The sequence below is a fragment of the Momordica charantia genome (assembly GCF_013281855.1).
Source record: "Momordica charantia cultivar OHB3-1 chromosome 3 unlocalized genomic scaffold, Mcharantia_2.0 BLBB01000003.1, whole genome shotgun sequence".
In the NCBI taxonomy this organism is placed as follows: domain Eukaryota; kingdom Viridiplantae; phylum Streptophyta; class Magnoliopsida; order Cucurbitales; family Cucurbitaceae; genus Momordica; species Momordica charantia.
Window position 1 is genome coordinate 19,537,896 of NW_028275161.1, and position 13,534 is coordinate 19,551,429.

At 35.4% G+C, this 13,534-nt stretch overlaps 2 protein-coding genes across 3 annotated transcripts; both read left to right on the top strand.

Moving 5' to 3' along the window:
• Positions 1-2,872: 2,872 nt before the first annotated feature.
• On the top strand, positions 2,873-8,170 carry LOC111010868 (strawberry notch protein (DUF616)). Its single transcript, XM_022284446.2, has 9 exons — positions 2,873-3,647; positions 4,188-4,478; positions 4,639-4,852; positions 5,086-5,195; positions 5,282-5,481; positions 5,841-5,944; positions 6,732-6,919; positions 7,001-7,200; positions 7,701-8,170. The coding sequence occupies exons 1-9, from the start codon at positions 3,413-3,415 to the stop codon at positions 7,932-7,934; spliced, it is 1,776 nt and encodes a 591-aa protein (XP_022140138.1). The 5' UTR covers positions 2,873-3,412; the 3' UTR covers positions 7,935-8,170.
• A 1,638-nt stretch (positions 8,171-9,808) lies between these two features.
• On the top strand, positions 9,809-13,460 carry LOC111010753 (DUF2921 family protein, putative (DUF2921)). 2 transcript variants are annotated; one of them, XM_022284282.2, is made up of 2 exons: positions 9,813-12,830; positions 13,090-13,460. In XM_022284282.2, exons 1-2 carry the CDS (start codon positions 9,982-9,984, stop codon positions 13,127-13,129), a joined length of 2,889 nt encoding a protein of 962 aa, XP_022139974.1. In that variant the 5' UTR covers positions 9,813-9,981; the 3' UTR covers positions 13,130-13,460. The 2 variants fall into 2 exon arrangements, with proteins under 2 accessions (XP_087977594.1, XP_022139974.1); XM_088121468.1 differs by lacking the exon at positions 13,090-13,460 and having other exon boundaries at positions 9,809-12,834.
• Positions 13,461-13,534: the final 74 nt, after the last annotated feature.

Consider the following 13,534-nt stretch of genomic DNA (forward strand, 5'->3'; position numbering starts at 1 on the left):
ATACTGATTTAACATAACACTTGGTTAAATTTGAGAGAATTAGAGTTCTTTGGTCAACAGCGAGGCTATTTTGTAATTGCTGATGATAAAAAACGACTTAAAAAGTAGACCACTAGAAGAGTTGACCACAAGTTGAGGTATGAAGCCTTGAACCCATTTTCCAAAGAGTAATACATCGGCCATAAAGGATATATAGCTTAGTCATAAGAGATACCTCGACCAAGGAGCGCCTTAGCTAAAAGGAATATAGCTCAACTAACAAGGATGAGCTAATTACAAAACAACTCAACCGTCTTTCTAACAATACGCTATGATTTACAGGACATTCGTAACTCGACTAACAAGGATGAGCTATATCACAAAATAGCTCAACTATCTTTCCAACAATATGTTGTGATTTATGGGACGTTCATAACCGTTGCTCAATCATTGTCAGAAGTCTCAACACCTATAAAATAGAATCGCTCGCCTTACTTTTAAGTACGTGATACTAAACTTTTTACTCTTTTCTATACAGATCCTTCATTCGTTGGCCTCATCCAAATTCGAGCTTTCACGGAGTTAGTCATTTTTATTATCAAACAACCATCAACTTCTTCTAAGGTAACTTCAACTCGGTTTAGAACGATCATGGACCCAACGAACCGACAATGACACAAGATCAAAAATCTACATAAACATGTTAAGTACCATGTTACTAGCTTCCATTAAAGGAACAACATATAAACTTTATGTAACAAAAAATGTAGTTGAAACTTCACTATGAATAAGATGTAAATTAAATTCGTATTTACTTTAATGATATTAAGTCAGGTCATAAATTTGAATCCTGCCCTCACAAAATCAAAATATAAATAAATTCAGATCTCAAAAGTCAAAAATATCAATTTGAAACGAAAAGAACTTTGAGTATCGGGTCTCGAATGGCAAGGCTGGACGTGGCCTCATTCTAAGCAATGAACAGATGGCTGCAAAACAAATTTTATTTATTTATTATTAATATTATTATTATAATTTTCATCTTTTTCAGAAGGCACCGCCACCCCAACTTGGAATGTACTTACCTTCAAACCAACTCTTAATCCAAGTGGCCAATGCCCATTGAATTATTTCATAATTGATTTTTGGACGTTTTTAAGTTATTATTTAAAAAAATACATTTCATTAATAATAAAGTACATATATATTTTTTTCATTTAATAATTATGAGACAATTATGGAGTCAGAAGTCTAATCATCTACTTTTAAAATAGTATGAATACTTGATTGGAGTACATAAGTATTTTTAATTATTTAAATAATTCTTATTTCATATTCAGTAAAAATATTATATTCCTCAAAACAAACCTCAAATGAATCTTAATTTTAAAAATAAATAGTTTATCTCGAATATCATACTTTACCTCTAATTTCAGTTGGTCTAAAGGAATATCCCAACTACCAAACAAAATCTTAAATATTGAAAACTAGAACTCAGCCCAATAACTCCAAAACAAACTTCTTTTAAAAATACAGTAATAATAATAATAGTAAACGATCCAAATCAAATCTCAATGGCCGTCTATAATATTTGCTTGTTCAGTGATTCTAATTTCATTTAAGAAATATTCTTAAATGGTTATACTTTGTCATGTTTTAGTATACAACTTTCGACTATTTTATTTCTAACATACAAGTTTTACAGTTACAAATCAACTATATGATCGATTATTTATAATTATTTAAAAATTAATGATGATCTTTTAAAATTATATAAAAGATATGAATCAAATCCTGATTATATAGTTTTAAAATATATGTCTAGATTTGTGCTAATATTACATGAATAAAAAGGTTTATAAGGAGTATTAAAAAAAACAAATTTTTTGGTATGAATACTGAAATTAAATTAGAACTTTTCAAAATTTATAGATGGATATATAAAAAAAATTATAGATGAAAACCTAATTTTGAAAATGCTAATCGAAATCACAGTAAAATTGAAGCCAAAAAGTTAATTATGAACCCATTTATATTTGAAAGATAATAAATTAACAGATGGAAATTTGATCACCAGTGAACTTTTTAATTTTGAAATGTATAGTACTAAAAATATTTCAATTCAAAATAGTTTATTTTGCCGATAAAGATAGACATTGATTTATTTTTTATTAATTTTGGATAGGCAGCGTACTGGTCTCATATGGAGTCAAATAAAACATATTTGTTATTTGATAAGATAAGATAATGAAAAAATTTAAAAAAAATAATAAAATTTTTAATGGGTTAATACATTAATGGTTATATTTGCAAACTTATCACATAAAAAAATAATTAGAAAATATGACATTTTTGTAAAGTGTTATTTTCACGTTTAAGTATAAGTTGAGATATATTGATGAGTCTTACTTAAATTATACTATATGTTTACTTTTTTTTTATTTGAAGTTTCGAGGTATTTTATTTTTATTTCTATAGTCTGGCCTGGCCGGGTCAATACTTGATTGAATTTTTTTACTATAATAAATTATAAATGAAATGTGCTATATTTGCTATTATTTTTTATTAAATTGGACATTTTGATCGTTACTGTGATTTTAATATTTAAAAACCACAAATAAAGAAATATTAAAGTTGAATAATATGATGCAGGAATAACTTAGTATTAATTGAGTTCGGTGAAACGTGATAGTTGATAATTTGGACAGATGTCGATCTGTGAATGGTGGTAGCACAGTGTTAAGCAACCCCATCAGGCGAGGCATGATTGTGTGATTTTGTAACATTGTCAACATGGTACACGTTAGCCCATTAAGGAATTTCATTCTGAAAAAAAATTCACTTTTTCCCTTTCACTTTTTTTTTTCTTTTCCAAAATTTCTTTAGGAAATTCTAGCCAGGGCCGGGACTCTATTTTATAATTTGTATTTGTACAAATAAAAATACGGATGAATATTCAACCACTGGATCACCCCATATCAAGAAACAAATTTAAATCGAATGGAAGGCTTCATTAATTTCTTTTTGCGATCCCAGATTATTCTCGATTTCAAAAACCTAGATTCATTCCCTCCTCCTCTATCTGCTTCTGATTTTTTCCGGAAAACAATCTCTTTCTTTTTCAACAATTGCCTCATTTATAGGGAAAGAGAGAGATTTGATTCTGCTGCCAACTCAGTTTCCTTTTGTTTTGGTACAAGTAGTGATGGTGTTGTTAAATCTGAACTACATTTGGGTTTATAGAGAGAGCTAATTGGCAGAGGGAAGTTTTGTTGGCAAAACCAGAGAGAGATTCTGGGCTTAATTTTGTGAGGTGGGTCTTGAAATATCTGAGCTTTGAAGCAAATATCAGAGACGTTTCTTGGTTGGATGGGTGTGTGTGAGAGTGATTAAGGAGGGTTATGAGAAGGGCACATGTTAGTTTGGAGAAACAATGACTGGAGGAGGGTCGTTGGGACTTCGCTCATCGAGTTACGGGGCATTGGATAAACAGTTGAATAACGGAGTTTCGCCGATCCAAACAGCACGTAAGCCCTCCAAAATGCCCAAGGAGAAGGATTATTTGTTTCCTTGGATTTGCAAGTTCGTCGGTAGAAAGAAGGTTGGGATGCTGCTCCTCTGTGTTGTTTCTGCTGTGGTTTTCCTCTGGGTACTGTACGTGGGCAAAGGTTTGAGTCTCTTGCGCATTTGAGTACACCATTCTTTCACTCGATTTTTTTTTTCTCTTTATTTCAGATTGTTTAAGAAATGAGATTAGTTATGTTTTGGTTTTAGCTGAGAATTGGAGATTGAAGATTTTTGGTTTGGCATTCATCGAATTGTCTGCCTTCTTATACGGACATTTTACTTTTGTTCAGCTTATGAATAGGTGGGATGAAATCAGTGGATAAAGACACTCAGTTTTTGCTGTTTGTGATGATCTTGTTGAATAATATTTGAGTGACACTCTTGACCTTTTTTTCCTTGATAATAGCATTGGACTTGATTCACATCTGTGGTAGATTTATAATTCAGATTATCGAAATCACAAATCTCAATTTCTTGCCAAACGTTAATGTATTAATGCTGCCCTTTCAAGATTTTTCAGTCTTTTCATATTCTTTTACACTATTTGCTCTTGACAAATGCCAGCCTTATATCCTTTCATCTTTGTGTGTGTGTGTTTGCATGAGGTAGTGATATATTTAATTGTGACCATGACTCTCTAGGTGAGGATGCTCAAGAAGGACATCATATACAGCATGTCAGTATTAACAATAGCATGGCTATGAGTTACAGGGAACCTTCACCTGAAGATATTATGCATAGTAGTAGTAATTCTTTGGTAAAAGCGGTAGAGAAATTTCCGTTGGCATCACCTCCTCCTCCTCCACCACCACCTCCCCTTCCGCTTCTGCCACCAGCAGTTTTCCTGGGTTATACTCTTCCTCCAGAACACCCATGTAATAATTTTGCGATGCCTCCCCCACCTGCAGATAAAAAGAGAACTGGTCCAAGGCGTAAGTTTTATAACAGAACGTCTGATTTATTTATAGGTTTTCATTTTTGCAGTCTTCAAATCATGACATTAATTTCCCTTGCACTTTTTTAATATTTGGGCACCAATGGATTCTCAAGGTACTTGCACCTTTACTTAGAATTTCCCTTTTTATTCTTCAGCATGTCCCGTATGTTACCTTCCCGTGGAAGAAGCTGTTGCCTTGATGCCAAATGCCTCATCGGATTCCCCTCTTCTTAAGAAATTGGAATATATCTATGAGGAGAATTTAAGAAGAGAGACGGAGTTTGGAGGTTCGGACTTTGGTGGATATCCTACTTTAGCCCAGAGGACAGATTCTTTCGATGTAAGGGAGTCAATGAGGGTGCACTGTGGGTTAGTTTTTTTGTCTCCATCCTTCTTTCTTGTTTATGTCAAGAATTTTCCCTGCATATCGTCTTCAGGGCGTGGGTTGTACATACAATATTTTAGGCATACAACATTTTACATCTTCATCCCATTCTTTTTTGGTTATATGTTCTTTTAATGAATGAGGATAAATACTATACTCCTAGATTTTGTTTTTATCTTGGCTTTATGTGTTTTGGTTTATGTATGCTTATTGATAGGTTTGTCGGAGGGGTCAAACCTGGTCGCAACACAGGTTTTGATATCAATGATGACGACCTTCACGATATGGAGCAGTGTCATGGCGTGGTTGTTGCATCTGCAGTATTTGGTAAGATTTTTTTTTTCTTTTTTCAATTTTTATTTTTCTGTGAACATATGTCGTTTGTTGTGCTCATGAAACTATTAATTCTTCAGGAAATTTTGATGATTTAAATCAGCCGAAGAACATTAGTGAATATGCCAAGAAAAATGTTTGCTTCTACATGTTTGTTGATGAAGAAACAGAAGCATCGATAAAGGAAACTGGTATCCTAGAAAGCAGCAAGAAAATTGGACTCTGGCGAATCGTTGTGGTCCATAACTTACCTTACAAGGACGCAAGACGAACTGGAAAAGTAAACTTCTAAATTTTAGTTAGCATAATTCATTTTGATATGAAAATTAGCATGGCCAAATGATCCATGTCTGCATGGTAGCTCTCAAGGGTTCTTCCTTCTTTAGCTTGTTTGAAGTCCAGTTTCAATGGATGCTTTATGAATTAAGCTGATAATTCTCTCCCTTTTTGATAGGGTGTTGCCTATGGGCTATAACCTTCTCTTTTCTTCATCTGCTTGAGCAGAATGACATTTCTATAGGTCACCAACTTGTAGCTTCATTTTCACAATGCATCATGACTTTGTGCCAGAAACTGGAAATTAAGATGAAGGAAATTGTGCCTTAAACGTATCTTTGGCCTGTATTTTTACCGTTTCAGATACCAAAACTTCTGGTGCACAGAATGTTTCCTAATGCTCGATATTCTCTTTGGGTTGACGGAAAACTTGAGCTTGTTGTGGACCCATATCAAATTCTTGAAAGGTACATCTGAGTATCTGCGAACTTTACAAGTTTACTCGAGGTTGTACTCATAGCATACTGCATTGAATTTTTGTGATGGCATTACCCTTCCTAGCCTTCAATCATCTTAATCGCTCCTATTGAGCCATTAAGAGGCATCCAATTTTCTGCTACAATCCTCTTACTGACAATTTTCCAATGTCGAGAGTTATTGGTCATGTCATGTATATGCAAATTAAATCTTGTTCAAGATCTATCTGCTCTAGTTTGCATTAGTGAGCATTAGATTATCTTAATCTTTGAGTTTAGTTTATATGTTTAGATATAATTTTTTGACCCGCTTTTTGGCAGTGACTGAAGGGTTGTATTAATGGAAAGGGATAAAGCCATTATACGGTTTTTTTCTTCCAAAAAATGATAATGGAAGACCTAAGTTCCCCATTTGAAGTTCCATCAGTTTAATGTGTTACAGTTAGCTGCCTGTTCAAATCTTTCACTATTGTAATAATTAGGAAGTAGAAAGGAAAAGTAAAGCTGGATGTCAAAGTCACGAGTGTAATTTAACCAATGATATAGATGAACCATATTTGATATAGCAATAATAACAACTACAACTATGAAAAATGTCTAATTTACATACTCATGGCTTTTTAGTAGTTGGAAAGCCCACACAACCTCTGTGCAATAATAACCATCCTTTGGATTTGATGTCTTTCAGTTATAAGATCCACTACCTATATTTTTCTTGGGTCCTGCTCACTTTTTTCTTTTCTTTTTTCCCCCCTCCCCCAAATGATTACCCTTTCAGGTTCTTGTGGAGAAAAAATGCTACATTTGCAATTTCTAGACATTACAAACGCTTTGATGTGTTTTTGGAAGCTGAAGCAAATAAGGCTGCCGGAAAGTATGATAATGCTTCTATTGACTTTCAGGTTGACTTTTATGTGAAGGAAGGTCTGACTCCATATTGCGAAGCTAAGCTTCCCATTACGAGTGGTATGTTCCCCCACCCACCCTCTCCATAAAAAAATAAGTTAAATCAGGTTCATAAATTTGTCCATTTTGGGTAATCTGCAGATGTTCCAGAGGGATGTGTGATAATTAGGGAGCATGTACCTATTAGCAATTTGTTCAGTTGCCTCTGGTTCAATGAAGTCGATCGCTTTACATCGAGAGATCAAATTAGTTTTTCTACAGTTAGGGACAAAATAATGGCAAAGACAAATTGGACAATCAATATGTTCATGGACTGTGAAAGGCGCAACTTTGTGATTCAGGTAGTTTTTCTATATACTGTATTTATGTTTGTTTGAAGCACTCCTATTATTAATAAATCACACAAATTTCTCCTAGTGATATCATTAAATCAAGGTGCATCATATTCTTTCAAGAAACTTAACTGCCCCCATTTGACTTGGCAATAAATTTCGAATAATAGTAATGATTGTTGATTTATAATGTCAAAATGTAGCCATTAGTACAATGTTAGAATATCACAACTTCTGTATTATTCTGCTTCCGTTGTTTATCTTACAGTATTCTGATTGATTTCCTGGAAACTAAATTGTATGAAAGACTCAAGTCTTTCTTCCCTGCTTATAAATCTATAGGACCTTCTGAATTTGTATCAAGCAATCTGGAAATGTCAAGTAGTTAATAAAGCTGTAGAAGTGAAGACCATTTTATCTTCAAGGTTGAACTGCATATACCTGCCTACCTGCCATTACTGAACTTTTAAGTTTCTGTTTTGTTCCTTGTACTTCTCTTTGTCCTGCAGAAATATCATAGAGACGTCCTTGAACGAAGGGCTCCTCCTGTTTCCATGGCTGTCCATCCTCCTCCACCACCTCCACCACCTCCACCATCTTCCATAAGTAATCCAGTCAATGAGTCGTCGTTAGAAAGAGTTTCAGGTTTACCGAGGAAGGCTTCCCAAAAGCGTAGTCGAGAGAGGAAGTCTAGGCGTCATCGTAAAGTCGTTGCAGGTACAAGAGACAATGATTTGAGTTGAAGTTTTGTTCAGGTGAATTATTTTTATGCTGTTTTCAATCACCCCCTTTTAAAATATATACCGGGGCTGGCTAGGATGGTTGTGCAAGGTGAGTGCTCTAATTCTATTTCTACATAGTTCATTCTCTCATTCTTTCTTCTCCTTTTGGACTTCCCATTCATTTTTCTTGTATATAGAGCAGAGCATACTATATCTAATAATAATTGTTTTTATTGGTTGCTGCCAAGTTCTTCTGATTTCACAGTCCAGCCCTTTTTATTTGTTCCTTTCTTTATCACTGTAACAATTGAACTTAAAAAGCTGATATATCACATACTCTTATTCACTTCTCTTTGGAAGTTTATAAAGTTTGATGGATTTGTTGCCCTCATTACTCTTCTACAAGCCCCCTTTTCTCTTGCAAATCTAGCAGGAAATAACTTATTCAAAACCCACTTATTTTAAAAAAATTATTATTATTTTGGTGTGGGCGAAATATTTCGAGTACTTGATTCTAAATCACAGATAATAATTTTAGCTGTCAAATGGGCAAATCCGAACGCCCTACACGGTCCAACAAAATATAATATTATAAATGGTTTGTTAGAAAGATGCTTTACTATATATTATGTATAAAAAGAAAAGAACATTGTTAGAAAATAGAAATCGATTATGCTTAAACTAAACAAGCCCTTCTATACGATTGCTTCAAATGGTCAAGTTTTATTGTGAAATATCATTTTCATTATACCTCCCGTGTCCTAAGTCAAATATTAATGTATTTATAATTAGTTAGAAATAAAAAGAGTATTATGATCATTGTTATATATTTAATTTCTATTATGATTTTAGAAAATTTTTGGTGAACATCAAATAATAACATTCTCATTTCCAAATGGATAATACTTGTCTCTTTAACAACGAGCAGAAATCTTGTCCTCCTAATTGACAAATGAGAGAGAAATATAAATTTTTTTTAATAATAATGAGTTGTTAAATATTTACTGGTGGAGAGGACAAAATTCCACCTAATTGTTGGGGAGTATGGCACCTTAAATCACTTTGAACCTATAACTTAGAATTCCCAGGCAGCATTTGTAAAATATCATAAAATGGAAGATATTTTCCTCCTTTGAATAGTGATCTTCAATACTTTTTATGTCAAGTTCTTCATATCGACAAAACAAGTTTGCCATTTTGGTTTATTAGGAAAAGAAAATGTTAGAAATAAGGAAGACGTCATATTCTTGACCAAGCCAATCAATTTTATTTAATTATTAAGTTCCTGAATAAAATATAATATTTAAAATTAATACCTTCCTTAAAACCATAGTATAAAGTTGAATAGTTCCTAAATATCTAGTCAACAAAATACTCAAAATTTAATCAAAAAATCACTTGAGTGTGTCAACATATCATACGTATTCAGAACTATAAACGTAGGGTGCAAAGATCTGAATCTCCAACTTCAAAAGAACAAAATTTGATGTCTTTATTGTTAAACGATGTTTACTTTTAACATATTATTCCATTAAACTAAGAAGTTAATGATAAAAAAATATTAAACTCGAAATTAAAAATATTAAAAGTTAAAAACCGTCAAACCGAACATAGCTCAAGTGATTAAGGCATATATATATATATGACTTAGAGGTCATGAGTTCGAATCCCCACCCCCACATGTTGTATAAAAAAAAATTAAAAACCTATTAAAATTATTTAAAGTTATAGACAACTTTAATCTATCAATTTGAACATAATCAAATTCGTTAAGTCATATATCGTAAATGCTCATAAACAAAAGACGTTTAAGTTGTAACTTAACCCTTGTATGTTAAAAAAAGTCTCATTTGTAATTTAACCCTAACTTTTGTTTTTCTTTTTTTAATTTAAAAATTATATTGAACACTTTGTTGTGCTTACCTCATGGAAGCCGGCAGGGCTCGCTGTAGCGATCCGATTCTGCTGCTTCCTGAGAGTGAAGTTTGACCGATCGGTATTTATGGAGTAGCTCTCTTCATCTTCTCTTTCACCCAACAAACGCATTGCATTGGAGTTTCCTCTCTTTATGGATTTCCCCCTAAAACCCTTCCAATTCTCATGGATTTCTCCTCTCTTCTTCTTCTTCTTCTTCTTCTTCTTCTTCTTCCTTCTCAGCCTCTCCTCAGCGACCTCCTTGATCCAAAATCCAGATTCACAAACCCAGCCCCTTTACGATCAAATTTGCAATCACATCGTTCCCCAATCGCCTGTAGACACCCAGACCTTCTCCTTCGTCGATTTCACTCGCAGACTCCAGTTCAGGAGCAGTTTCTTCTCAGGAGGCGACAAGATCATCGGCCAGCCTCCAGGTTCGGCCCCCTTGTTCCCGAGATATGTCTATTTCTACCCGCTCAATGCCCATAAAACCGTCTCCCCGGGCGTATATAAACTCCAAGCAAACTTGGTTCTTCGAGGCTCGGCCATGTATCTTAATTCTGACAATTCCAAGCATCGCCGATTGCGGTTGGTTCGCTATCGGGGACCCAAGACTCAGCCCTGGAAGCGTAGAGTGGGATTTTCCCTCGACGGATTTTGGTCGGAACAATCTGGGAAGCTATGTATGGTTGGATCAGGTACGAGTTATATGAAATCGGGCGTTTTACAGTATTTGAATGTCGTTCTCAAGCTGGATTATCCAACAAACGTGACCATTTTACATAGTTTGATAACTGGAACTTTGGAGAGTTTGGATGAAAATAGTGGTCCGAAATTTTTTGAACCTGCTTCGATCTTGAGTATTGCCCAAACTGCGAATTACAACTATAAATTCACAGACAACGGCCTTAAGGGTGGCTGCCTGAGCGGAAATGATAGAGGTCCGATTCTATCTAAAAATGTCTGTTCATCAATTGGTACACTTACTGATACGTTTGACTTGGAGTATGGGAGTGACTGTGGTGTTGTGAACTGCAATCCTCTTGGTAAGAATGTTGCATACTTGCCGATTTCGATGAACTACGAAGGAATTGAGTGCACCCAAGAGGGAAAAATGCGAATGTTACTGCGCTTTATCAACACAAGTTATCATGTAAATCGATATTCTTTCGTTCCTAGCGACACCTTGATTGCTGAAGGAATTTGGGATCAGAAGCAGAATCGGCTTTGTGCTGTTGCCTGCCGGATCCTGAACTTGACAGAATCCTTAGCAAATGCTTCCGTTGGAGATTGTTCGATAAAGTTGAGTCTGATATTACCTACTGTTTTTTCTATCAGAAACCGAAGTACTGTTGTGGGTCAAATCTGGAGCGCCAAGTCTGCGAATGAATTGGGTTACTTTCCTAAAATTGGGTTTCATAGTTATAATGAAATGTTGATAGATCCTTTGCGAATCAAATATGACTATACTGAGGTTGGAACACAAGGTTCTTGCCCCCAAAGTAAGAATGTTGATGGTAAGGAAAAGACATACCCTGATGAATATTCATCAGACATGAGATTTTACGTGTCCTTAAAGAACAGCAACGGGCAGATTGCAAGGGGTTATGCGACACCGTTATTTGTTGATCGGCATTTCTATCAGAATGGTATATATCAAAGGTTCGTTAACATCACTATGTCAGGGCAAAAAGAGTCTACAGCTCCAGTGGCATACGATTGGAATAGTCTGCTGAACGTTAGCTACAGGATAATCTTCAGCGCTCCTTCTGATTTCAAGTTGGCTGGAGAGAAATTTTCATTGAAGAAAGAGGAGATTTCTGCTGAAGGAACTTACGATAAGAAAACTGGCTCTTTGTGTATGACAGGATGCTGGCAACGAGAGTTGATGATCAATCGTACATGGGACTGTGAAATTGTTGTCAAAGGCCAATTTCCACCACTTGATGCAAGTGGGGTGGACCATCTGAAGGGAACCATTGAAAGCAAAAGGTCAAAGTCAGATCCTTTTTATTTTGATAATCTGGAGTTGTCTTCGGTTTCAATTTACGGGAGCCAGGCCAAAGAATCCATTTGGAGAATGGACCTTGAAATTACTATGGTTCTGGTTTCCAATACACTTGCATGTCTTTTTCTGGTATTGCAACTCTTTTACGTAAATAAGCATCCAGATGTGCTTCCTTTTGTTTCTGTTTTGATGGTCGTAATTATGTGCTTGGGACACATGATTCCTCTTCTGTTGAACTTTGAAGCTTTGTTCGCAGCACACCGAAACCAGCAGAGTGTGTTTCTTGGCAGTGGGGGATGGCTCGAAGTGAATGAAGTTATCGTTAGAGTAGTAACGATGGTAGCTTTCCTTTTGCAGTTGCGTCTTCTTCAGCTCACTTGGTCATCAAGACAGGGCAATACAAGTGAGAAGAGCTTGTGGGATTCTGAGAAAAAAGTTACTTATCTGACTCTACCATTGTATGCAGTTGGCATTTTGATTGCTTGGCTTGTATATGAGTGGAAAAGTTCTTACAATATCTCACCCATGCCATTTCTGAAACCGCACCGCAGAGGTTATCAAATTTATTCTACCCAGCAGCTCTCTTACAAGCAAGACTCTTTCTGGGAGGTTATCAAATCGTTTGCAGGTTTGGTCTTGGATGGTTTTCTGGTCCCACAGATCATATTCAACTTCATATTTGATTCCAAAGAAAGGGCTCTATGCTTCTCCTTCTATATGGGTACCACATTTGTGCGTCTACTGCCTCATGCTTATGATCTTTACAGGGCTCATCATTCCAGCTGGTACCTTGATTTATCATACATATATGCAAACCACAAGCTAGACTTCTATTCCACTGCCTGGGACATCGCTATCCCTTGCACTGGTCTTCTATTAGCCCTTATCATATTCTTGCAGCAGCGGTTTGGTGGTCGATGCTTATTTCCCCGAGTTTTCCGTAAGCAGGGACCTTCATATGATAAAGTGCCAACGATCAGCAATGAGGAATTGTAAGATAAACATAGTTTGTATTGATTATTGCAACACTAATAGCATGTTTTACAATCCTTTCTCGGAAGTGTTCTCAAAGTCTCTCCTGAGACATTTTACATAACTAATATTTGATCGATTGGAGAAAATTTTGCTCATGTCGCTCATCAAAAAATGTTGGGTGGTTCTATTCTTTCGACTTTATTTTTGGTAGATTGACCATACTTTGCCTCAGTCTATGAGTTACTCTCTTTAACCTCTGATCAATTTGCTTGCCAGGGAACTCTCAGTTGCAAATGACCTAGAAGCTTTGAAGTAAAAATAGCTTCCTTCAAGTCATTTTTATCACCGTTTTCCAGCTTTACCATACAAATTGGCTTATTGGTGTGGAGAATGACGGTAGAGATCAGACCCAACAGCAGCCTGGTCGTCATTGTGTTTGGCTAACGAGTGTTCGGTTAACGAATACGGCGGTGAAGGTAAAAATTCCAGAAACACAACCCTCTCAACAGGCCGTGAAGTATTGTGTGCCTAACCATGAGTTTGATGCATTTAAAATTTTGTGGATGTGTACTCATAGTTCCCAAACAAATTCTTCAAACTGGGTAATTTGCAATCATCTCTTCAAGAAATTTATTTCAGTTACTCAATTCACTGGATCTCGAACAACATACTCACAAGTCAAAAGACAGAAATACAAAATCATTAAGTTTCACAGCATGAA